Source organism: Mixophyes fleayi, chromosome 6 (assembly GCF_038048845.1).
Source record: "Mixophyes fleayi isolate aMixFle1 chromosome 6, aMixFle1.hap1, whole genome shotgun sequence".
NCBI lineage: Eukaryota > Metazoa > Chordata > Amphibia > Anura > Limnodynastidae > Mixophyes > Mixophyes fleayi.
The window spans coordinates 13,392,532-13,418,093 of NC_134407.1; the positions used below are offsets into that span (position 1 = coordinate 13,392,532).

Genomic DNA, 25,562 nt, shown 5'->3' on the forward strand with positions numbered 1-25,562 from the left:
TTCATGTAGGACACAAATACTTGATAGCTTTATTTTTACACTGACATTTGAAGTTGATCTAGGACATGCCCTACCATAACTATAAATCTGTCCCCACATTTTAAATTTATCTCCCCTCCAATGCAACATGGTTTTGCCCAGGTGAAAAGTTACTATAAGGCCTTAAAAGAGGGAGCAACAAAACGTGCGTTGGCCTCGCTGTGTGAATTTTTACCACGATCAGCTCCTCTGTCAGATGGACTAGTCGGTCAGATTATTTTCCAGCTAGTTAGCTTATAACAATGTTATAGGGCGCATCATTTCCCTATAATTATCTAGCTGTTGCCTATATTAGGGATGCCAATGGACTAGTTTTTTATACAATGAGCTTTCAGCCTGGTCATGCATAGTGCAGGATCCATGTTAAATCGTATGGCTGTAATCAACTCGCTAACTAATACCTGTGGGTCGACATGCCTGATAGACGGCTGCTATAAATTGCGATTGTACAAAACGGCGCTAGTGGTCACTACCAATGGCCAGAGTGAGATTGCCGGTCAAAAGAGAGCAACCTACTTGTCTGTCCTTGATGCCAAAGACTCTTTGCCCACAGAATACAAACAAATCACCCATAAACCAGTATAATCCCCGTTCATTATTCCTGTTGACTATAGACCTGATTCCCTCCACAAACCAAGCTACAGATGGTTATTGGCAGATTGCTAAATACTTCTATAAGCTTCTACATTCGTTCCTTCATATTTCTAATATGGAGGTTTTCCGATTGGCTCTTACGGTTTAGTCAACAAAAATGTATCACACATGAGAAAAATATCATAGACTTTTCCTATTCAATCCCCGTGACAGTTCTAATCAAACCGATACTGCCGTTCACGGAGAGAAGGCGGAAGGCTGGAGTTGGTTTCATCTTCTGCCAGGAAATATGGAGCCATCTAAATCGCCTTATTTTTAGTATAAGCCAACATTCTTGTCTTCTAGACTTCTGGCTATTGAAACTTGGAGGATACACATTTTGGACTTTGACCTGAAGCAGGAAAAGCCTTGCATCCAAGTTCCTGCAGACTGCTCGGGAACAGACATCCCTATGGAGCGTTACACAATAATCAGAGGAAAGTTTCATGTCAACATCTGAAGACTGAACTTTCACACAAAGCTAAGTCCTGTTTCCTAGCATCAGTCCTAAGTGTTGTACGGGAAATTGTGGCCGCTATACATACCACACAATGGAGTTTAACTATGTGAGCCTCATCCAGTGTCGCTTTCGATTAGTTCTATCCTTTTTAGGGGATCTGTAGAATTGCGCTGTGTGGTAGCGCAGGGGTTAGCGTTGCGATCTCACAGTACTGGGGCATGGGTATAGATAAAATAATGGGGGGGGAGGGCAAAATGATGTGATTCAAAGTGCCAAGTCCCCTTCCACATTTGCCACTTCAATAAAGGAAAATAAATTAGGCAAGCATGGCTATGAACCTTTTCAGGTGTATCTGCAAATCCATAAAGCTAGGTGCAGATTGACTTACCAGGGGTGTTTCCAAACACTACGAAATGGGGGGGGGGTGCATCATGAAATGCTTTAACCGTACATGTAGGCAAATTTATGCAAAGAAAGACACGATTTGTAGATCGTAAATCATTTAGGAAGGCTTATTTTGGAAACTGCAAATATGCAATTTTCCGGTATAGTTCCACCCCCTACTGTGGCCACATCCACAGTTCAGTAGGCCACACCCCTTTGTCCATGGGAAACCAGGATTGTCCTGCTTACCCTTATATGGTCATGTACCAAGGGCAACACGTACAACAAGACACAGTGCATCTATTGCACAATTGTGCCTGCTTTAACAGATCCTCATAGATTAATTAACAGGAGCATAGCGTGGGTGGAGCAGGTGCTCCGGCTGGCGGCGGTGGTGGATGGACGCCATCTGGCACAGTCCACACACAAATACCCATCATGACTCAAGAGTAGTGCTCCAGTCTCAGATGAATGACCTTGGCTCAGTGGCGCTGCTCACTGCTTCAAGTTCTTGAATGGAATTGCCCAACCCCCCATGGAGGAGGGCCTGCTCATGTAGCTCCTCCCTGAATGATGATGTGATGGTGACTTCACACCCCTTTCCTGTCGCCGCACACGCACTGCGTGTAAGAGCGGGAAGAAGGCAGGAGCGTAGAATGACCACAACTAATTTCATTCATATATCCTGATTTTTTTCAAAACTTCATGAAGTGCTAACAGTGGAGGGCCTGTCATGTTATCATCTATGTTAAATAATATACAAGAAGACCAGTACCCTGAACATGACACAGTCATAGCTTTTCTGAGTATGGTTTCAGTCTTTTTTGTCAAATATAAGAATTAGGAGGGGGGTGTCCAGACAGCAAGCCATAAAAAAATGATTAGGACACTCTTTGCCAGATGGGAGACTGTCAGAGTATATTATGTGATTTAGTCATCATTGTGTAAGTGGAAATATGAGAAATCACCCATGTATTTTTCCAATCATGTCTGATATTGTTGAGTCCTCTGTCCACTGCCTGATGCACACTACTGCAGACCAGCTGTTGCTTTGTAATACTAAGGTTAGGTGGCTCCTGCACTTCCTTGCTACACTTTTCCTGGCCGAGATTCCAATGAAATATATTAATCACAGACATGTCTGATGCAGATCTGACATAAGTATGAGGGAGCCGTATGTTGCATGTAATTTATGGGACAACAGAGGCAGTTTTAATGAATAACAATGGGAAAATCAGCAGAAAGAAGCAAGCACCAGATATGTAAACAATGTTCTGTCATCCTTTTGTTGTAGATAGAACAAGAAGTTGAAATTAATGTCTAACATTAACACTGGGGTGTTTTGCCTACTGGCGATAGGTTGCTGGAGAAAAGTGATCACATGGTAACATTCCGATAAATATACTGTAGCACACAACACAACGTTTTATGGCACAGAATAATCCCTATATATTATACACCTGTGCAGTAAAACACCTGAACGATACAGCTATAATTGCCATTTTCTGTGTGCTAAATATTAATGAACTCCTCTAATTCTGTTAACCCCTAATCTCTGTAGGGACATGTAAAATAGTTAATTTGGGAATTGTCATGAATCCAAATGGGTGTTGATGACAGCGGTCAAAGAGCCTGGGATTTTTCGAGGTGGTCTGTGAGCCATTTCATTTGCATCCTGGCGACAAGATGGATTGGGTACGGTAAATCCAGTGGCTTGAATTATGAGGTCACCATTTTGTACCATTAGTCCTTTTTCTACTAAATGTCCATGACAAATTTCCACTTGAGGAAATAAGGTCCCGTAATTTTTCTTGTTTTTTATTTAAGGTTCAAGAGCCTGTCACAGACTAAGTTGGACACAGTATCTAAGTGCATTACTGGAGACATTACAAATGATTGGCGCACTCCTGTATGGGGGGTGGAGGTAGCATGCGCTTCCTCCGGGCGCAATAGATCCACGTTACAGCCCTATCAGTTTAAGCCCACACTGAGCTCAGACAGAATTCATTGGAGTTTGAAAGATAAGGCAGCACGGTGGCTAAGTGGTTAGCACTTCTGTCTCACAGCGCTGGGGTCATGAGTTCAATTCCTGACCATGGTCTTATCTGTGTGGAGTTTGTATGTTCTCCCCGTGTTTGTGTCGGTTTCCTCCGGGCACTCTCGTTTCCGCCCACAGTCCAAAAACATACTAGTAGCTTAATTGACTGATTTCAAATTAACCCTAGTCTGTCTGTGTTTATTAGGGAATTTAGACTGTAAGCTCCAATGGGGCTGCGACTGATGTGAGTGTGTTCTCTGTGCAGCGCTGTGGAATTAGTGGTGCTATATAAATAAATGCTGATGATAATAGAGCACCCTAAGGGCCAATATAAAATACAGACAGCACACTAAGAACTAGAGATGGGCGGGCTCGGTTTCGTGAAAACCGAACCCACCCGAACTTTGGGGATCCGAGTACCGAGACGAGTTGGCTCGGTACTTTTGCGCTATTTCGGATTCCAAAACGAGGCAAAACGTCATTGTGATGTCGTCGGATCTCGCGAGTTTTGGAATCTATAAATACCGCCGTGCTCGGCGATCTAGCGCCATTTGAGAGAGGGATACAGAAGGGGTAGGATAGAGTGGCAAAGACAAGAGCTCCATTGCTGAAATACACATATACAAGTCCTTGCAGGCTTTTTTCTGAATTTGCACCAATGAGTGTAGGGTGTGATATACACCCAAAGACAAGAGCTGCGTTGCTGAATTTGTCATTGCTGAAATACAAATATAATATACTAGTCCTTGCAGGCTTTTCTTCTGAATTTGCACCAAAAAGTGTACGGTCTTATCAAAATGGATTCACAGCAGTACACAGAAGAGCAGGAGCACCAAGCAGCTGCTGCCACCAGTCATGATAATAGTAATCCCTGTACGTCATCTGGTAAAGCCTATGTAAAAGTACATAGTCTTTTTAAGACCAGCAAACAAAAATGTAAAAAAACACCTTTTAGCTTGGTCAAGAAGAAAACACCTGTAATCAAGTAGTTAAGTGCTGAAAAAATAAAATTGCCAACATGCCATTCTACACACGCAGTGGCAAAGAAAGAATCAGGCCTTCGCCTTTCTCTATGAGTGCTAGTTCTGCAACTGTCAGTGGGGCATCTTCTTGTAAGGTCAGTCATGTTGATGCAAGACCTTGTCATTATGACTCAAAAAGTGTGTTATATAGGTAACAAAAAAAGGAGAGCTGCGTTGCTAATTCTCATTGCTGAAATGCAAATACTAGTCCTTGCAGGCTTTTCTTCTGAATTTGCCTACAAATGCAGAAGTGTTATATAGGTAACAGACAAAGAGGAGTGCTCCATTGCTAAGAGTCATTGCTGAAATACAAATATGTGGGCTAGTAGGCGTGTCTTCTGAATTTGCAGGCAAATTCAACAGTGTTATATTGAATAAACAGACACATAGGAGAAGGAGAAGAGGGAGACAGAAAATTAATCATCTTCCTCTTCCTCAGGACTGTCAATGGTGTTATAGTCTCTTTAGTAGGCTTTGGATTAGCTTGCGACAGTCCTGGATGGTCATCTTCTCCCTTTTCAAGATGAGGCGATTCCTGGCAAGCCAAGTAGCGTCCTTAAAGCAGTTCATTAGGCTCCAGGCCTCCTGGATTGCCCCAATGATGTGGGTCCCAGGAAATAATCCATAAAATACTGAATGATATGAAAGGCAAGGTCTGGGCACACTGTCCTTATGTTCATGTTCCAAGGCATCCAACAGTGCCTGTGCAGTGGGGCAGTCCCAAAAAATATGCTGTGCTGTTTCCCTTCTGATGATGCAGAAGGGGCAGTAGACATATCGGCACAGGTTCCGGGAGTGCATGAATGTCCTGAGAGGCAGACATCCCTGGATAGCCATCCATGCAATGTATTTGTGCCTATTAGTCAGCCTCTTATAGGTCACATTCTCCCACACGTGTTTTGTTGTTGCAGCAGGGAGCCCTGGAACTGACTCCATAATGTCTTTAGCTCTGATGAGCTTGTGGACAGTTTTTGGCTTCCACAAGTCTTGTTTAAGTCCCTCCAGATGGTGCTCCCTCACAAATTGTCCAACATCCAGGTAAAACCAAGGTGTAGTCCAGTTGTAAGGGAAGGAGCTGTCCCACTTGTCCCAACCAAGGGTCCTACAAAAAGGCAGGAGGAAAAAGCGAGACATGGACTTCCCAGCAGAGCAAATGTTCTTTTCAATAAGAGTTCTGTGGATGCAGTTGCAGACAAAGAAAGCGAGCAGCATGGTGGGGATATCCGGGATCCCTTTCCCATCTTTGAGGGTCTCCTAGTACATGACCACCCGCTTCACTCTGTCCATGTATTAGCTGTAGAATTACCTCAGTTATCCTTGGAACAGGTGGAGCAATCAAATGAACCATAACTAATTTCATGATCCAAGGACAATTCCATCTTGTACCACTTTTCTTTTCTGCCACTGCTGTGTGCCAATGTGTCCTAGATGTGGTAGGAACTGCCGTGTGTTTGAGTCATTGTTCTGTCGCTTACCATCCAGCCAGGTCGCTGTAGTATTGCTCCAAAAGTGTATAAAAATAATATTGTGACCTGTTAGGTGGTCAAAACTGACTTCAAATTACTTCAATTAGTGTTAGTGAGGTTAATAATAATGTAGGATTAAAAAAACAGCAAAATTATGTGATTTTAGCATATTTTAGAAATTTTTGTAATAAAATACAGATCCAAAACCAAAACACACAAGGGTGGTTTTGTCAAAACCAAAACATGAAGCTAATCCAGATCCAAAACCAAAGCCAAAACTGTTTCATGGGGGGTCAGTGAGCATCTCTACTAAGGACCAATATACAGTATAGCATAGCTGCCAACATTCTGAATTCTGAACACTGGACAAAATAGGCCCTGCCCAATTATGGCAAAACTACGCCCACAAATGCCCATATTTGGTCAAAAGCCACCCACTCTCCCATTGGGCCCTGCCCCTTTTGCTGCGAATCGGGACGTTTCACCAAAATAGGGACAGTTGGATGGTATGGTAGAGACAGCTTTCGTATGATAACTTTTCAATGCCAACCCTGTACAATGCAGACCCCTATCCTGATGTCTGTTGGTGAGAAAATAAATATTACAGCTCTCTGGTGGCTTCATAGATCACAGACCTTCCCCCTCATTGTCTGATTGTGATCCAAATAAGTTACTTACCCCACCTGCGGTCCAACACTGTCTCTCGGTGCGCTGGAGAAGATGTTTGATAATTTCCTGCACTGTTATTGGTGGATAGTTCCAGCCATTCACCAATCTGTGTGTGGAGAACTCCCACCACTCTGATTTGTAAATGATCAGACACATACACCAATCGGCATGCTAGAAGCTGTCTACTGGGCAGACAGAGTATTCTCTCCAACCATTCCACTTGTGTTTAAAACACAATCGGAGCAGCCAGTGAGTATTATTTGCAGTTTTCTCAGACACCAGGGGGTAAATGTATCAAGCTGAGAGTTTTCCGGCGGGTTTGAAAAGTGGAGATGTTGCCTATAGCAACCAATCAGATTCTAGCTGTCATTTTGCAGAATGTACTACATAAATGACAGCTAGAATCTGATTGGTTTTTCAAACCCGCCAGAAAACTCTCAGCTTGATAAATTTACCCCCAGGTGTGGCCATGCACAGAGAGACGGCAATCAGTCCAGTACCAAAATTGCAAATTTGGTCGGCAACGGTGCAGATACCATTCTGCCCCTTGGCTTGCCCCTGATAGCAAGTGTGAAACAATGTAACATTTTATAAACATTTTGGTTAGCATATGTATGCGGATTGTGTCTTACTTGCTGTGTACTCATGTCGAGCTTAGCTAAAATTCCCTCCAAGTCTAAGTTTCTGGTCATTTTGCATGGCTTAAACTTAGGCTCTAGTACAGCAACACACAAAGTCAGAAACCCCTTAATATATGTGTAATCTTCATTCCTGCCAACTCATTTAAATATTTGGTCTTGGAACAAATGTATTTTCTGGATCTTGTGCCTGTATACACATAATTTCAACTCTCCTGCAGCAGTGAGTAACGCTATTTATCCTGCAAAAAAATGTACTTGCTCTCAGGGCCGGTGCTAGGGTCCATGGCGCCCTAGGCAAAATCGGCGCCCTCTCCCCCCCCCCCCCCCCCGCAAAAATTGGCGCCCTCCTCCCTCCTCCCCCCATCTTTTCTTACCTTGTCTCACCACCGCCGCCTCTCTGCTCCGTCTCCTCCCCTCCACTCACTGACACTAGTGAGTGGAGGGGAGGAGACGGAGCAGAGAGGCGGCGAGGTGAGCAATAGCCTCTTCCCCCCCTCCCCATGCATCTGAATGCTGTGCGGCGGCCGTGATAGGTATGGTCAGCGGTCACCGCACAGTTATAAAATTAATTTCCAGTTCTATGGCGCCCTCCAGAGCCCGGCGCCCTAGGCAAGTGCCTAACCTTGCCTAATGGAAGCGCCGGGCCTGCTTGCTCTGCGTTGCGCCGCATTCTTGCACAGTTTTGTAGAGACATCGGCGCACAAAGCAGACCTATGCTGTCACCACTGCACCTGCAGGGTACATGAGCCTCCTCTGATTTACATGGTCCTCTCCAACAGTGGCAGGATCTCTCTGCTGTGCTGCATGACAGTGAAATGATCTATTAATCTTGCTCTCCCATTTATTATGTGCTATTTCTAGCTTACTGGATCAATTGTTGCTTATATACAGAAGTTTTTGCTCCGACTGCTTGAACTGGCCCTATAGTTCCTCCTAGCAAAGCCTCTCCCTGTTCCTTGAAATGACTGTGCAATGCCCCCTCCTCCAACCCTCCCCTCACTGTCGCTCTCTTTACTGGAATAACAGGAAGAGTAAATGTGACAGTAATGGGAATGTACAGCGCTTGCAGGCAGTCTCCCCAACACATCTGATCATTGGGACTTCCAGGAGACCCTGGCAGAAAGCTGGGAGGCAGAAGGTGGCATTGGAGGGTCCTGGCACTGAACCCACGCTTTGGAGGGCTTTGAGTGACTGCACACTCAGGATTTTGACTGTTCAAGGAATATCTGGAAGATTAACATTGAATGTGGAACATTAATATGTGACCTTTTAAATCTGGCACCATGATGCTTCTGCTAATCTGCCTCTGTTTCCTACTTCTGGGAACTACTTGGGGGAATACACATCAGGTAAGGGGGAGGGTTGATTATGATCTGGATGTGGACTTTCACATTTTGCGTAATGCTGCTTAAGCTATAAATGTGTGAAATAAGATCAGAAAACTATTATGACTGAAGTTGAGTCTTAAATAATTTCAATATCATTATTATTGTGGGCACAAAGGATGATATTAATCTGTATTCCCCGCAGTCTGTGGTGTTGCTATAATTTATGGCTCTAAAGTGTCATGATTACATATATTATCCAGGGCCGTAACTAGGGCTGTGCGATAGGGGCGACCGCCCAGGGCGCAACTCTGAAGGGGGGCGCAATTTAGGAATATTTTAGGTTAATTTGGTTAAAATTGAGGGCTAGGGGGGCGGCATTTGTCTTTCTCGCCCAGGGCACTAGAATTCTAAGTTACGGCTCTGAATTATTATCATCATAGTAACACATCATTACAATGCATTAATAAGTACTAGTATGTTAAGGGGGCACTTTCCATTCCTCTGAAGTTTCAGGCAACTTGTAACTCTCCAGCTGTTGTAGAACTACTGATTCCAGCATTTCCAATGGTAAAGCGCTATCGGGTATGCTTGCGCTATATAAATAAATGTTAGTAATAATGTTAATAATCTTTTTAGGTTTTGTAGTTCCACAGGGAGAGGGATAGGTTGCCTACCTTTGATCTATAGTTAGTAGGTCTCATTGACACATTGGGTAATAAAACTGCATGAAATCGAACATGCCCTTTAGACACGTGTTAGTCATGGCTGCATTAATCTGTGGCTTACTGCAGGCTTAGTGAACTTGTTCTTCAGTTGTTGTGGAACTACAAGCTCCAGAATGTACTGTTAGGATTTGTAGTTCCACAATAGTGGGACAGTCATAGGTTGACTACCTTTACAACATATTCACTGGGAAAGGGTTAAAAAAAAAAAGAAAACCTGAAAATAAACGCTCGCTTTAGACACGGTTTAAACATGCGTGTTTTATTGCATTTTGCACGCTCTTTCACGATTGTGCTTTTACCGATACAATCTATTACACCCAAAGGTGGAAACGGCACCATTGGATGTTATGTGACCTATTTTTAATGTGCCTTTATTTATGTATTTATTAACATGTGAAAATGGATAAAAGTAGAATTTGTCTGAACAGCCCTTACTTTTATGATACTTGCAATAATCGAGTAGATCTTAAAGGGTTACTAATACATTAAACCAAAAACCCTTGAACAGAAATATTATAAAGCTCCATTGGGGGGTGATTCAATTGTAAAGAAAATCCGGCCAAGGTGCCTCCAGAACTGCACCAAGACCCCTTGCACAGATTTCTTTTTTTTACAGAAGTAACGCTCATTTTTGCTCACTCCCCATAGAGGTGAGAGCAAAAATGAGCTTTACTTTTTACTGTAGTAACAGTAAAAATACGCGGACGCGCCGTTATGAGGAACATCGCAGGCAGCTGAATCTGACCCCGTATGTCCCATCTCCTAGATGAGCAGTCTTGGTGTGGCGTAGTAGATTTATTAGTTCCCATCAGTTAGGATGTCTAGTTGGCTGCAGAGTTTGTTCTTGGTGTCACTATGTCACAGCGATTTATTTATTTGTTCTTTTATGCATTTCAGATGTGGGACTCAGGGCCGTCTTTCCGACTGGGCACGATGGGCAGTTGCCCGGGGGCCCAGCGGACAAGGGGGCCCGAGGCAGGACTTCTATAAAAAAAAACAAAAAACCTGACCGTTTAGGTGACGATCCGGCTCACTCCTTGGTCTCCTCTTCCGTGATTCGCTCGAAGTGAATGTCGGGCGTGATGACGTCAAATAATTATATATATATATATATATATATATATATATATATATATACAGGGGCCCCGGTGCACTGCTTTGCCCGAGGGCCGATAATGTTGTTAAGATGGCCCTGGTGGGACTAACAGCAACTCCTCAGTTCATGAAAGCACTTCTGATTACGTTTTGCCTTAATAAAACACCGAGTTGACCTATTGCCAGTACAGCGGAGGCAGCCATATTGTTGTGGGCTGAGTGAATCAGTGTTCAATATACCTGTTTATTAGCAACCTGTGATATCACTGGAGCATACAGCACAGAGTCACCAGTTCCTAGTGATTTGATAGGCTGCCTTCTTAGAAATATTGGTTCATGCCACCGCTGCCTCCTCTGGTGACGAGAAAACTTTAGTATTAGTTTTAATAACATTCAAATGATATACAACATCTCCTGACAATAACATCTCCTTTATGGTGGACCTGTCGCCTACATACAGTGGTGTGGGATCCATTTTGTGGGCTGAACTAGCCAATCCGTTTATTAGGAACCAGCGACATCACTTTTATATTCATGAGGTACTGGTTCCTAGTGCATTGATTGGCTGCATTCTCTCAGCCCACAAAATGGCTGCCTCTGCTGTGTGTTGGTGACAGGTCCATCTGAAGACAATAAGCTGGGGCACGTTAGTACAGATGGATCTGTATTGATTGAAGCAGTTAGTTCAAGGGAGAGCATAGCAACATCCCACACTCTGCTCACTTCCCTGGTGAAGTGGGCGGAGCATGATTACGCGATTCACAGCAAAGTTCATCATTCTGGTCACACCACCCCCCCCCCCCCGTGTTATGCGGCAAATTGCGGCATTGAGCTACAGGGGGTGGGGCTTAATGACACAATGTGCGTGCCCATGTCCCACGGGCTTGGCAGAAGGCTCCCAGAGGGGAGATCCAAAATTTTGGCAGGTATGATTTAGTTTGCCTGTCTCATCAACTAGCTCCAGTTAGAGTAAGTGTTGTTGACCTTTTCCATTGACAGAGTGATTTGTAGTAGTGATATCATCATCATCCGCAGCTATTTTTATAGCGCCACTAATTCTGCAGCGCTGTACAGAGAACTCACTCACATCAGTCCCTGCCCCATTGGAGCTTACAGTCTAAATTCCCTAACATACACACTCACAGACTTAAAAAGACTAAGGGCAATTTAATAGCAGCAAATTAACCTACCGGTATGTTTTTGGATTGCGGGAGGAAACCGGAGCACCTGGAGGAAACCCACACAAACACGGGGTGAACATACAAACTCCACACAGATAAGGCCATGGTCGGGAATCGAACTCATGACCCCAGCGCCGTAAGGCAGAAGTGCTAACCACTGAGCCACCGTGATGCCCCAATTATACTTTACAAGGTGCAGTACAGGGTGTGAACTAAAGCCTAATTCATCTGTGGGTTACACACAACACAATAAAATGTAAATGTTAGTATTACCATGATACGTGACTGAGAGGACAGGGTTTGTGGTCTGGTTAATTATGTGCATAATGTTCTGAACAATCCTTTTGCCAACCTCTTATTAACAATATTTATGGGCATTCATGATAGTTTGGAAACAAGGAAGTAGTTGACTTGGCACCTTTGCTTTGCAAATAGTGATTTTTCTTTAATTATTTCCTTAAACAGTATTTAAAGGAGAACTACCAGGGTGTTTTTTTTATTTATTTAAATAACACCTTCCATTCCCCGAAATTACTTGGACCCAGTGCACTGTATAATGGTCTTAAGAGTCATCATCGTCATTCATATAGGGTCAGAAAATTCCGTAGCACTTTACAATACAAACACAGTAATGATACAGTACTAGGTAATACAGACAGACATAGAGGTAAGAGGGTCCTGCTCGCAAGCTTACAATCCATGGGATTGGGTCTACAATTTAAGGCTGGGTACTCACTACAGGGTTTTCAGCTGATTATTGGGCCAATCACACAATAAACGACCGTTTGGCCCGATATCGCATCAGTGTGTGCTCTACAATGATAAACGATTATCGTTCCAAAGCACATTGTACCGTTTCATTTGATTTCTAAACCAGACAAAAATCTTAACGGTGGAACAATGTTGTTCCAATCCTGCAGTGTGTAAGCACTCAGGATCACCAGTGTTCATAGATCTCTAGGGAGTGTGCAGAGTCAGGATCTTTTCAGCCGATGGTTATGACAGATGAAGAGCGCAGATCTGAAGGTAAATCTTGTAAAACATATATGGTGTGTACACATGAATCGTCATGCTGAACGCGACTTTCAATCGTTGATAAAATCGTTAAAGATATCGCATCGGGAGAAATTTTCTGTAGTGCGTACCCAGCCTAAAGCTGGGTACACACTACAGAATTTTCCACCAACTTTTTATGCCGATCGATTCTACATGCGATCGATGGTCCGATCGCTCGGTCCATGGACTGCATACACACTAGCCTTGATTTAGACGAAAAAGGGAAGAGAAGACGTCCCTTTATTGACTTTTTACAGCCATGTTGTCGTGAGCAATGATTGCAATTTCGTCGTGGATCGGTCGGAAGTTTATACACACTACACAACGGAAACGAGATTGGAACGAAAATATCTAACGGTACGACCAACCAAATGAGGCGACAATCGTCCATTTGGGCAGACTTTCGACCATTGTGTGACTACACACACTGACCCGACATTTGAATGAGCGGCTGGCTGAGCCGATTATTGAACAAAAACCCTCTAGTGTGTACCTAGCTTAAGTCTGGTGTGCAAGTGGGTCACTAGGTTATGTGTGTTAGATGGGGCTGTATTGTATTTGGGTAACAGATCTTTGAAATAATAATTTGTCAAGTATTTCATTAGCTGAATAGAACCACGCCCGTAAAATAAACATTGTTTGACGCAGCTCAACAAAAGTCCCAGTTTAATTCCCCTGATCTGTCGTTTTTGTTTAAACTGACAAGAGGGATGTTATGTTTCACTGGTTATTGGGGACATTTATAAACATTGTCGCCCAGCAAAAAATACTGTCAACCAAGCGTCTGGTTTCCGTGGGTTACATTATCTTTTCCCCTCTGCACGGTTTTGCATAAATGTTCAGTTGGGATGTCCTAAGACACCTGATGCACTTAAATAATGATCTATGTCCCCTAGCAACCACACTCTCATTGTTCTAGTACAGGTTATAGGGGTAAAGCAAACACCTGGTTGCTATTGTTTACAGCACCGTTTGTCTGTGCAGCAGTTTTCAGAATTTCCTCAGTTGTTTTTATAGTATTAATGGCTGGTACGGACTTTAGATATACCAGTACAGGTTTTTATATATACTGTATGTAGAATATTTATAGTATACACTGCTCCCTACATCTCCAACCTTATCTCCATTCACGCTCCAGCCCGCCCTCTTCGTTCGGCTAACGACCGCCGCCTCTCTTCCCCCCTGGTTACCTCCTCCCATGCTCGCATCCAAGACTTCTCCCGTGCTGCCCCCCTCCACTGGAACCAGCTCCCCCGCTCCATCAGAACTTCCCTCAACTTGTCCAGCTTCAAACGGGTCTTAAAAACCCACCTCTTCCTTAAAGCCCTTCAGTCCCCCACCCATTGACCTCCTCCCAGTCTCCCCCTACCCCCCTCCCTCTCCTGTCCCCCTTCTACTTCCCTCCTTTTAATTCTCCTCTCCTCTCCTCCTCTCCCCCCTCTCTGTCTCTGCCTCCGTTCTCCCCATTCCCCCCTCCTACCATTGTGTCTCTGTCCGTCCTACCCTCCCCTTAGATTGTACGCTCCTCCGAGCAGGGCCTCCTCTCCTTCTGTTCTCCACCACCTTAACTCTGCTCTCCAGCTCCTTGTCTCCTCCGTGAGGTCCTCCGGCCCCTGTCTCTACCCCGCTGGGGGCTCTCACCTCTAATCTATAATAATAATAATAATAATAAAATGTGAATATTTTGAGGCAAAAGTGGAACCTGAAAGCTGCTTTCTGTTTTAAGTGCACAGTCAACAATGCAAGTCATTGTTTACTGACAAATACACATAAGGTGGCTACAAAATGCATTTATACCCTTAGGCATTTCTTGGGTATAATTTTCTTGGATCATGGTGTCAAAATGTGATTTATTCGGGAATTTTTACCACTGATCAATGGAAAATAATATCTGATGTGAAATAACAATGTAAGTTATCATCAATGTTTATTTATAAAGCGCTACAGATTCCGCAGCGCCGTACAGCCAATAGACAGGCAATAATTGATTACATACCGTAAATGCGCTTAAATAACAGCACTACATTCCATTGTCCTCACAATTATTTGAATGGAATCGATTGTAGCCTAAGCCTGGCAACAGGAAGAGGACGGCTGCCCTGAGGGTGAATCCTGTGGTTAGGGGCGAGGACTGTGGAAACAGGGCAGGGTGTAGATTCAGACTGTGGCGCTGGCACAGATGAAACGAGACCGTTCCAAATAAAATAATCAAGGTAAACAGCAATCTGTCCACTCCCATAGGTATTAACAGCGGTAAAGGTATTTATTGAAGTCCCTGGTGCAGTAAAAGCCTTAGTCAGAGCAGGTTAAGGTCACACACAAAGAGCTGACTGATGTTAACGCGCTACAGTTAAAGGGACTGTAAACCTATAGTTTATTGTTATACCTGTGTATTTATCTAATGTTTATATTAAAAGATGGATAGATTATATTTTTGTTATGGAACTTTACATAGATTTCATGATGCCTGCTGCCAGGCTATCACTTAGTACAGTTCCATTGCATGCTTTCCCTTTCTCATAATTCCTTCATTTCCTCACAGAGGACTCCTGCAATCTGAGGTTGGATAACTCTATATCAGTACAACTGGGGGTGGGATCTAACAGCAATAAATATGTCTGATAGTGTTGGGGTTTAGGATATACATTTCCCTGTGCTGGGCACAGGTATCATCATCATCATCATCATCATCATCATCATCATCTATTTATATAGCACCACTAATTCCCCAGCGCTGTATGGAGAACTCATTCACATCAATCCTTGCCCATACTTGCCAACTCTCCCTGAATGTCAGGGAGACTCCCTGAACTAGGGGTGATCTCCCTCACTCCCTGAAGAGTCTGGCATTCTCCCTGATGCTGAGCCAGTACAAGACGTGGTTGGCTTCGCCATCTGTGGCATGATGACACAGTTCACAAATGTTGTCCTATGTCCATGTATTGATGCCTATGGAGGTGGCCATTTTCATGGAAACCAAGATTTAATCAAAGACTGACAGGTAAGACAACATGACTCCAGTAATGGAGACAGAAATGTAAAAGACACTTCAGTCTCTAGAGATTCATTAGCGGCTTTTCTTTAACGCATAGTTGCCTACTCTTCCGGAATGTCCGGGAGACTCCCGCATTTCTGGGAGACCGCCCGGGCTCCTGGGAGAGCAGGGCAACCTCCCAGTTCTCGCCCCGCAACAGATAAGTGGAGGGGGCGGGGCTTAATGACGCAAATATTGTGTCATCTTAGCCCTGCACCATGCTGTAATTGGCCAAAATGGTGACAATCGTTTAGGGGGCGGGGCCAAAATGATGTGATTCGTCAAGCCCTGCCCCCACACGCCCACCTCCCCCGGGATATCCCTGAACCCAACAAAGAAAGGTTGGCAAGTATGCCCTTGCCCCATTGGAGCTTACAATCTAAATCCCCTAACACACACACACACACACACACACACACACACACACAGACCGAGAGACACTAAGGGCAATTTAATAGCAGCCAATGAACCTACCAGTATGTTTTTGGAGGTATGCACAATAAATCACACATATCCCTAATAATTTAGACTATAATTAGTACAGTACAGACCTTTATCATAGTTTAGAAATTATTATTAATCTTAGCTGATCCACTAACCACTCTATAACAGAGGGAGATAACCCTGGCTACAGTGTCACTACAACTCCCAGCATGCCCCGATAGCTACATACTGAAACTTGTAGTTCCACAAGAGCTGGGTTGCCACAGATGGCCTTCTCCTGCTCTGTAGCGTATGTAGTATTGTCGATTTGAACATAGGACTTTAAGTCCTAGATATTATTTCCTTGAACAAGGAAGTATAATATCACCCCTCCCTAACACGGTTCTACATAAATATCTCACATTCCATCAAGTTGTAGATTTATGTTTACTTTGATAGTTATGAATTGTCGAACATTCCTTTACATAAATGTATATTTAGTTCCCATTTCCTTGAGGCTTTTTAAACACAATAGAACAAATTTAACTCATTTACAGTAATACTGTGCAGGGTTTGAAGTACAGCATTTCAGGCTATAGATAGCTGATCTAAGCAGCGTTCTCTCCCACACTTTCATTTGCCGATTTTTACAACGGAAGCCAAAGGTTGTGTGTGTAGACTCGGCTAGGTGCTGCTTTATAGAGTACAGCATTGTATTGAGGACAGGCGGATTTTGGCAAGGACATACGCGTTTCCCATTGATGGCAGTACCATCGGTTTGCTTGCAATAACGGAAGGCACCGAAGAGTTGGTGCCATGTATATATAACAAATATCGTAACACATAGCTGGCTAGTCTTCCGTAATGTCTGAGAGACTCACGATTTATTGGGTAAGCGAGAATGTGTCGTAGTGACGCAATTTACGTCATGAAGCTCCGCCCACCTCAGTGAACACTGCCCCATTTGCTTGATAAACCAAATATCATCATATAGCCCTACCTATGTCTTCTTGTCTTCTTCCCTTGAGGGAAGCTAGATACAGTAGATAATAATGCCATTATCACCCAGGGCTGTCTTAACGCATGGGCATGTTGGGCAGTTGCCCGGGTCCCCATGCGCATAGGTGCCCCATAGGCTTGACAACTTTTCATTTATTCAGAACCTTCAAACCCTCTTTATTAAAACGTTTAGATGGACTAATCACTTCAGTATCAGCTGTTATCTGTACATGCTATCTTGCTGTTGCGAATACATATTTTGACCTTATCGAAAACAACGTACACTTACTAATTGTACATAAGTGGGTGAGTGGTTGTGTAGGAAGGGCCCCGGTACACTGCTTTGCCTGGGGGCCTATAGTGCTGTTAAGATGGCCCTGATATCACCCATGTGACCTGTAGTTTCCATATGCCATAAAATCTATTCCATGCTTGCCTTTGGGTCATAAATTTAACCTGTATGACCATCCAAACTGGTGAACATTTCTGTTCACAAGTCTAATATGGCTGCGGAAGGAAGGTGTGTGCAGGGAGACCAATCAGAAGCCACCATGTCAATCTTTGTGGCTTCTGATTGGTCCCACTACTCACGCCCACAACAGCGTCACACAACACCGGTTTTTGGCCGAGGTTGTGAGACAAACTACAGAGACCTGGAAAAAATGGCTGCATGGAGCAGCCCCAGGGGGTTCTGGGAGGAGGAGGAGCTAACTAGCACCAGATGATAATGCAGTTTTAAGTAAAACAGTTATAGTAACTTTTTAGCATTAATGCACTTTTATTCTGGTGCATCTTGTGAGTTAAAGATTTGTTGTGCAATAAAAGAGAGCGTTCTCCTACAGATCCTGGTGACAAGGTCTATTTCCTCTTCTGAAGCCTTGCAATGAAATCTGCTGTGTTGAAACTAATATAAGCAAATGATATTCAGTAAAGAGCCAGCCAAATGCAATCAATGGAGTACTGAGAGAAGAGCAAGGACTTGCCCGCCCGGCCCCATGCCAATCCTACGGTGCCAGTTTTCAGCAGGTGTAGTCTCCAGGCTCTGTAGTATTCATGCATTCTGGCTTCTAGTTCAACCATAAATTATATGTCGACGTTTCCCTTATGATCCATGTGGCAAATGTCTGGGAGACTCATTATTATGATGAATCTCAGAGACTGCTCGAAAATTCCCCAGTTATGGAAATGAGGCAGATGCATTAGAGCAAGCGAGCGATGTCACTGGAATATTTGTTTTTTTTTTTTCATATATTGGTGATTGATGTCACAGCAGGCAAGGGCAGAAGATGTAATGACAACTAATCACATTATGTACTCATTTCCAGGTCTGCAGAAATTTCAGGAGCATTATGGTCATTATAAGTATAATAGATTAGGAGACAAAGCTTACAAATAATGTAACATTACAAAACTTCAAAAAAATACCCAATTCTTTTTTTTACATATTCTTACTTATGTCCACTACCTCCTCCAATTATCTTGGTAATAATCCCATTAATAACCATTCCTTTAGGAAGGTGCTATAACTAAACGGAATTTTAGCCAAATGAATCAATTTTTGATTGTCATATTTCTTAGATGTTGTTCTACAAATCATTATCTTCTTTTTCAAAATCTCTCTGGAGGCTTGACAAATATGGCTGCCAGACAGTTTCACAGACTCTCAGTATGTCATGTGATGGCAAAGAGGACAGATAAGGTGGGGAGAGGATGTCACAATGCAGACAGAGCTAAGAGAGGCATTCCAAAGCCTCTCTGCTGACTACATGCATGTGTCATGTGACTGTGGTTGCCATGGTAGAAAATAGTAAATACCAACTTTTTTTTTTATAGCCTGCCAAAGAAATTTTATGTTATAAAAAAACCAGACCTCATTCCTTAATGGTTTTGCTGCTTAAGCCATCACTTTAACTGGCTATAGTTTTGTATTGTTACAAGTAAGTGACACAATATCAGAGTCGCATTCAGGAGTGAGTGTGAGATCTATTTTATGAGATATGATACATGAAAGAATTTAAACACTGCAACAAAGAATAGGCTATCATTATTGAATACAACCCAATAATGGTACATTAAGTAAGTTATATAAGAAAAGTAATTGTTCTCTTTATAATATGCAAACAGAAAGTAAAAGTGGTATAGATGGGAAAGTTTAACATCATGTTTCTTTTCGATACCCAATTTTATTTTTTGAATCCTATTTCGCTGGTTTTAATGGGACCTTGTGATATGAAATCAGTGGGTTTTAAGTAAATGGAAATAAAGGTGAGAGGTTTAATTTTAAAAAATATTATTTGTGTCCTTTAACGCACGTCACAGTGAACCGCATGTACTTCTGTTAGGAATAAGCGATTGAATGTGTTGTCCTGCTTTTCTGAGACTGCGACTCTATAGCTATGACATGCTTCCCCGGTGTTGTGATGTCACTTGTTTAATGGTGTGCTGTTTGTGTGCTAACACATAGGCGGGAATACAATCAGCTGCGAAGTGTCTCGCGGACCTTCCGGGGACACTTTGCGGCGGAGATTTGACGGAAACCTACGCTCTTTTTTTTTCCTTGTGCCCCATAGAGGTGCGAGGAAAAAAAGAGCAGAGATTATTTACCGTAATTTGCCAACAAAGTGTGCGGCACCATGTCCGCGCGCCACATGGCCAGCAATTTATTTCCCCCAGTAAAGGGTTCTCCTTAGAACTGGGATACGAGCCCAGCAGAAACAGAGAGAGTCGGCAGAGAACTTAGACACATTGGACTGTTGGGATCTTCGTTGACATAGAAGATTGTTAACAAACAAAATGATCTTGTTCCTTCTCAGTACAGTCACGGTGCCTGGTTCACAGTGTGAGAACTCCCGGCTGGTCCTCACGGAACGAGCATCTCCCATCTACTGCTCCCTGTGTCAGTTATTAGTCATTTCAGTTGGGGGATTCCTGGGGCTGGGAATCCCCATGAGCAAAATCATTACTTGGGAAGTAAAACCGACAAAAGGTGTCAACACAGAGCTATTGTTCCCGCACTTATTAGACCGTTACAGATATAGGGGGCTGTTTAACAAGGGATATGGGAGATTTTATATCTCTGCTTGATAAATTAAGTGAGATCAGAACCAGTGTTGGACTTGTCTCCCCTTCTATCTCCTTTTATGTGCTCTCTTCCTCCTTATTCTCGTTAAACCCAACAAACGTTCTTTTTGCAGCCAGTTGCATTTGGAGAAATGTGAGCAATCTATACATAGATTGTGTGCTGACAGCTCTCATTTTTATGACATGGTGAGAAAATGCTCTTTACTTCCACCCATCCCCCTCCTCATCTCGATGTTCATTGTAAACAAACTGCATACAGAGATAGACAGATTTGACTCTGTAATTTCTTGCCATGTTTGTTATAATAACACTACTATTTAAATCCTACTTGCCAACTCTCCCAGAATGTCCGGGAGGCTCCCACATTTCAAGTGGGTCGTGAATCACGGACTCCCGGGAGAGTGTGGCAATCTCCCGCATCTGCCCACTTCCTAGTCAAGTGGGCAGAATTAGGGCCAAAATGCTGCGATTCTTCGGGAATCGCGGCACTTGGCCCCGCCCCGCTGTAGAATGCCGCGATTTTGAAGCCCCCCCCCCCGCACGCCCACGTCCCCCAGGGAGGCTCCCGCATGCCAACTCAAAAAAGTTGGCAAATAAGATTTAAATAAAATTGATGTAATCTCGGACCCTGAAAACCCAAAATTGGGACATCCTAATTACATTCTCCATATTATTCTTATGGTCACCCTATGGCCATCTTTTGAGTAAAGCCATTCCTGTTAACCCCATTATATCAGGACTTACAGAAGTTTTAGACAATGATCTCTCCCATATTCTTACCTCCCTACCTCCAACCAAAGCCTGACCTATCCAGCCACCAACACATTTCTAGGAGGCCATGTCCACTGTTCGATGAGTCCAGCTTCTTCTCGAGACAAAAGCAGTTCTGATGGAAGCCTCCACTTTACTCGTTAGAGTCAAAAGCGGAGACAATGTTAGTTAACTGGGACATATGGGTCTCTATCGTTTACCTACACAGGAAACCGGTCACTGAGGAATGTTAGGGCTGAGGATGCTAATATATGGCTCCCTTGTGTCTTGCTTCTCTGAGGATAGTCCTGTTTTCTCTCGCTCATTCATACAGATCACTTAGTTATATTAGTGGACCCCTAAACTGTTATCCCCGCCCACAACCTGCTAGGCCACACCCATCCATACACCGCTGTATTAACCCTGCTTTAAAACAACTGTAGCCACAAGCTGGGGACTGGTTGTCTCAAACCATCTACAAAGGGACATCAGTGTTTCCCCATCTCCCCCTAACAATCCAGGTTTTAAGGATATCCGTGCCTGAATATGGGTGACTTAATTAGTGCCTTGGTTCAGCTTCCTGTGCTCAAGCATGGATATCCCTAAAGCCTGGAATTGTTGGGGATGTTTGAGGACTGGAGTTGGAAGCTAATGGACACCGATATACAGCACGGGCGTTGTTGTGATACATATACACACCTAAGACACAGAGGCCAGCCAAGCGTAAGGCCATGCTTTATAACCACACCTCACTCCAGTCATCTCTGTACATTGCAGACATGTCCTCCAGGGCATCTTTACCTCTACTGAAAATCCTATGTGAGGCTGGTTAAATGAGAGAGCTGGTGACACAGGCCTTAAAGTGAGGATTTCCACCTTCAGATTGCATTATTTTATTATTATTGCATATTTACTGTACATGCCCACTTGCACCTTTTACTAAATACATTGCTTTTTCTTTCTGCTTCCCTTCTGTGCTTTTCAGCCCCACCTTTACACCACCAGGCAGATTTATCTTCCTTGCCCTTACACCACGATGAAGCTGTCTTGTACACCCAACCAACAACTTTAAATACATAAATATGTAACGGAAAGACAATGTATTGGGTGTCATGTACAAGATAATACGTGTAAAGTTACCTGAAGGTGGACAGTTGCTCTAATACAGTACAGGCCTTATATATGGCAAATAGTAACTGAAGTCTTGTGATTTACAACCTTCTCAGAAGGATGAAGGGGACAAAGTCACTTTAGTTGTAGGTATTGTAATGCCACTAAGTGGATCTGTTACCTACATACTGTGAATGCCATTTTGTGAGATGAATTAGTATTCAGCCTGTGAATTCACAAGGAACTAGTGACATCACTGAGGCATAATGCACTGTGGGTAATGGGTTTCAATTTCATGAATATTGGTTCGCCCCAGAATATCACAGCCTCCCGTGACAGGTGACACTAGCCGTCACAGTCACTGCAAGGCTCCGCAGCGACAGTCGCTGGAAGGCTCTGCAGTGACACTCGCTGGAAGGCTCTGCAGTGACACTCGCTGGAAGGCTCCGCAGTGACAGTCGCTGGAAGGCTCCGCAGTGACAGTCGCTGGAAGGCTCCGCAGTGACAGTCGCTGGAAGGCTCTGCAGTGACAGTCGCTGGAAGGCTCCGCAGCGACAGTCGCTGGAAGGCTCCACAGTGACACTCGCTGGAAGGTTCCGCAGCGACACTCGCTGGAAGGTTCTGCAGTGACACTCGCTGGAAGGCTCCGCAGCGACAGTCGCTGGAAGGCTCCGCAGCGACACTCGCTGGAAGGCTCCGCAGCGACACTCGCTGGAAGGCTCTGCAGCGACACTCGCTGGAAGGTTCTGCTCTTGACAATTTGCAAGAATGATTTCTGCTGAAAAAACATATCAGCCTGTTTCCGTGAACCCTGATATTTTTGTCTTTATTTCATACAGATCGCAGCAGCTGATAAGCAAGTTCCATGTAACAACACTCACTACAAGCCTGAAGGAGTGGATAGGTGTTGTTCTCGCTGCCCCCCAGGTAAGACAATATATAATTGTATCTAATGAAATGTGTCATAGTGTTTATATCGACTTATTGTGTCCCCTATGTAATCTGCTGGGATCCTAACACAAAACTGGCACCTTTTCTTTTTACTGACGTTTTTGACGGAAGGTTCTCTCACACAATAAAAAATGGATACACTCATTGCTAAGACCAATGGTCAACGTGGGGGTGTATACGGTGGTATGTCATCCCGCCACTTCTCCTACTGCCTTCATTGTAACACTATCACATTCTAGTCACTTACATTATACATATATATATATAGTGGTAGAAGTGGGGTGTATACAGTGGTATGTCATCCCGCCACTTCTCCTACTGCCTTCATTGTAACACTATCACATTCTAGTCACTTACATTATACATATATATATACAGTGGTAGAAGTGAGGTGTATACAGTGGTATGTCATACTGCCACTTCTACTACTGCCTTCATTGTAACACTATCACATTCCAGTCACTTACATTATACATATATATATATAGTGGTAGAAGTGGGGTGTATACAGTGGTATGTCATACTGACACTTCTACTACTGCCTTCATTGTAACACTATCACATTCCAGTCACTTACATTATACATATATATATATATATACAGTGGTAGAAGTGGGGTGTATACAGTGGTATGTCATACTGCTACTTCTCCTACTGCCTTCATTGTAACACTATCACATTCCAGTCACTTACATTATACATATATATATATACAGTGGTAGAAGTGGGGTGTATACAGTGGTATGTCATACTGCTACTTCTACTACTGCCTTCATTGTAACACTATCACATTCTAGTCACTTACATTATACATATATATACAGTGGTAGAAGTGGGGTGTATACAGTGGTATGTCATACTGCCACTTCTCCTACTGCCTTCATTGTAACACTATCACATTCCATTCACTTACATTATACATATATATACAGTGGTAGAAGTGAGGTGTATACAGTGGTATGTCATACTGCCACTTCTCCTACTGCCGTCATTGTAACACTATCACATTCCATTCACTTACATTATACATATATATACAGTGGTAGAAGTGAGGTGTATACAGTGGTATGTCATACTGCCACCTCTTCTACTGCCTTCATTGTAACACTATCACATTCTAGTCACTTACATTATACATATATATACAGTGGTAGAAGTGGGGTGTATACAGTGGTATGTCATACTGCCACTTCTCCTACTGCCTTCATTGTAACACTATCACATTCTAGTCACTTACATTATACATATATATACAGTGGTAGAAGTGAGGTGTATACAGTGGTATGTCATACTGCCACTTCTCCTACTGCCTTCATTGTAACACTATCACATTCTAGTCACTTACATTATACATATATATATATACAGTGGTAGAAGTGGGGTGTATACAGTGGTATGTCATACTGCCACCTCTTCTACTGCCTTCATTGTAACACTATCACATTCCAGTCACTTACATTATACATATATATACAGTGGTAGAAGTGGGGTGTATACAGTGGTATGTCATACTGCCACTTCTCCTACTGCCTTCATTGTAACACTATCACATTCTAGTCACTTACATTATACATATATATACAGTGGTAGAAGTGAGGTGTATACAGTGGTATGTCATACTGCCACCTCTTCTACTGCCTTCATTGTAACACTATCACATTCCAGTCACTTACATTATACATATATATACAGTGGTAGAAGTGGGGTGTATACAGTGGTATGTCATACTGCCACTTCTCCTACTGCCTTCATTGTAACACTATCACATTCTAGTCACTTACATTATACATATATATACAGTGGTAGAAGTGAGGTGTATACAGTGGTATGTCATACTGCCTCTTCTCCTACTGCCGTCATTGTAACACTATCACATTCCAGTCACTTACATTATACATATATATACAGTGGTAGAAGTGAGGTGTATACAGTGCTATGTCATACTGCCACTTCTACTACTGCTGTCATTGTAACACTATCACATTCCAGTCACTTACATTATACATATATATACAGTGGTAGAAGTGAGGTGTATACAGTGGTATGTCATACTGCCACTTCTACTACTGCTGTCATTGTAACACTATCACATTCTAGTCACTTACATTATACATATATATATACAGTGGTAGAAGTGGAGGTGTATACAGTGGTATGTCATACTGCCACTTCTACTACTGCTGTCATTGTAACACTATCACATTCTAGTCACTTACATTATACATATATATATACAGTGGTAGAAGTGGAGGTGTATACAGTGGTATGTCATACCGCCACTTCTCCTACTGCCTTCATTGTAACACTATCACATTCCAGTCACTTACATTATACATATATATACAGTGGTAGAAGTGGGGTGTATACAGTGGTATGTCATACTGCCACTTCTACTACTGCCTTCATTGTAACACTATCACATTCCAGTCACTTACATTATACATATATATATACAGTGGTAGAAGTGGGGTGTATAC

General features: G+C 43.1%; 1 protein-coding gene across 2 annotated transcripts in view; it reads left to right on the top strand.

Moving 5' to 3' along the window:
• Positions 1-8,368: 8,368 nt before the first annotated feature.
• LOC142160841 (CD27 antigen-like) overlaps positions 8,369-25,562 on the top strand; it is a 42,762-nt gene continuing 25,568 nt past the window's right edge. For both annotated transcript variants that reach the window (XM_075215866.1, XM_075215867.1), the window contains exons 1-2: positions 8,369-8,701; positions 22,974-23,061. In XM_075215866.1, coding sequence (XP_075071967.1) covers positions 8,636-8,701; positions 22,974-23,061 — 154 coding nt within the window. In that variant the 5' untranslated portion in view covers positions 8,369-8,635. The remainder of the gene's footprint in view (positions 8,702-22,973; positions 23,062-25,562) is intronic.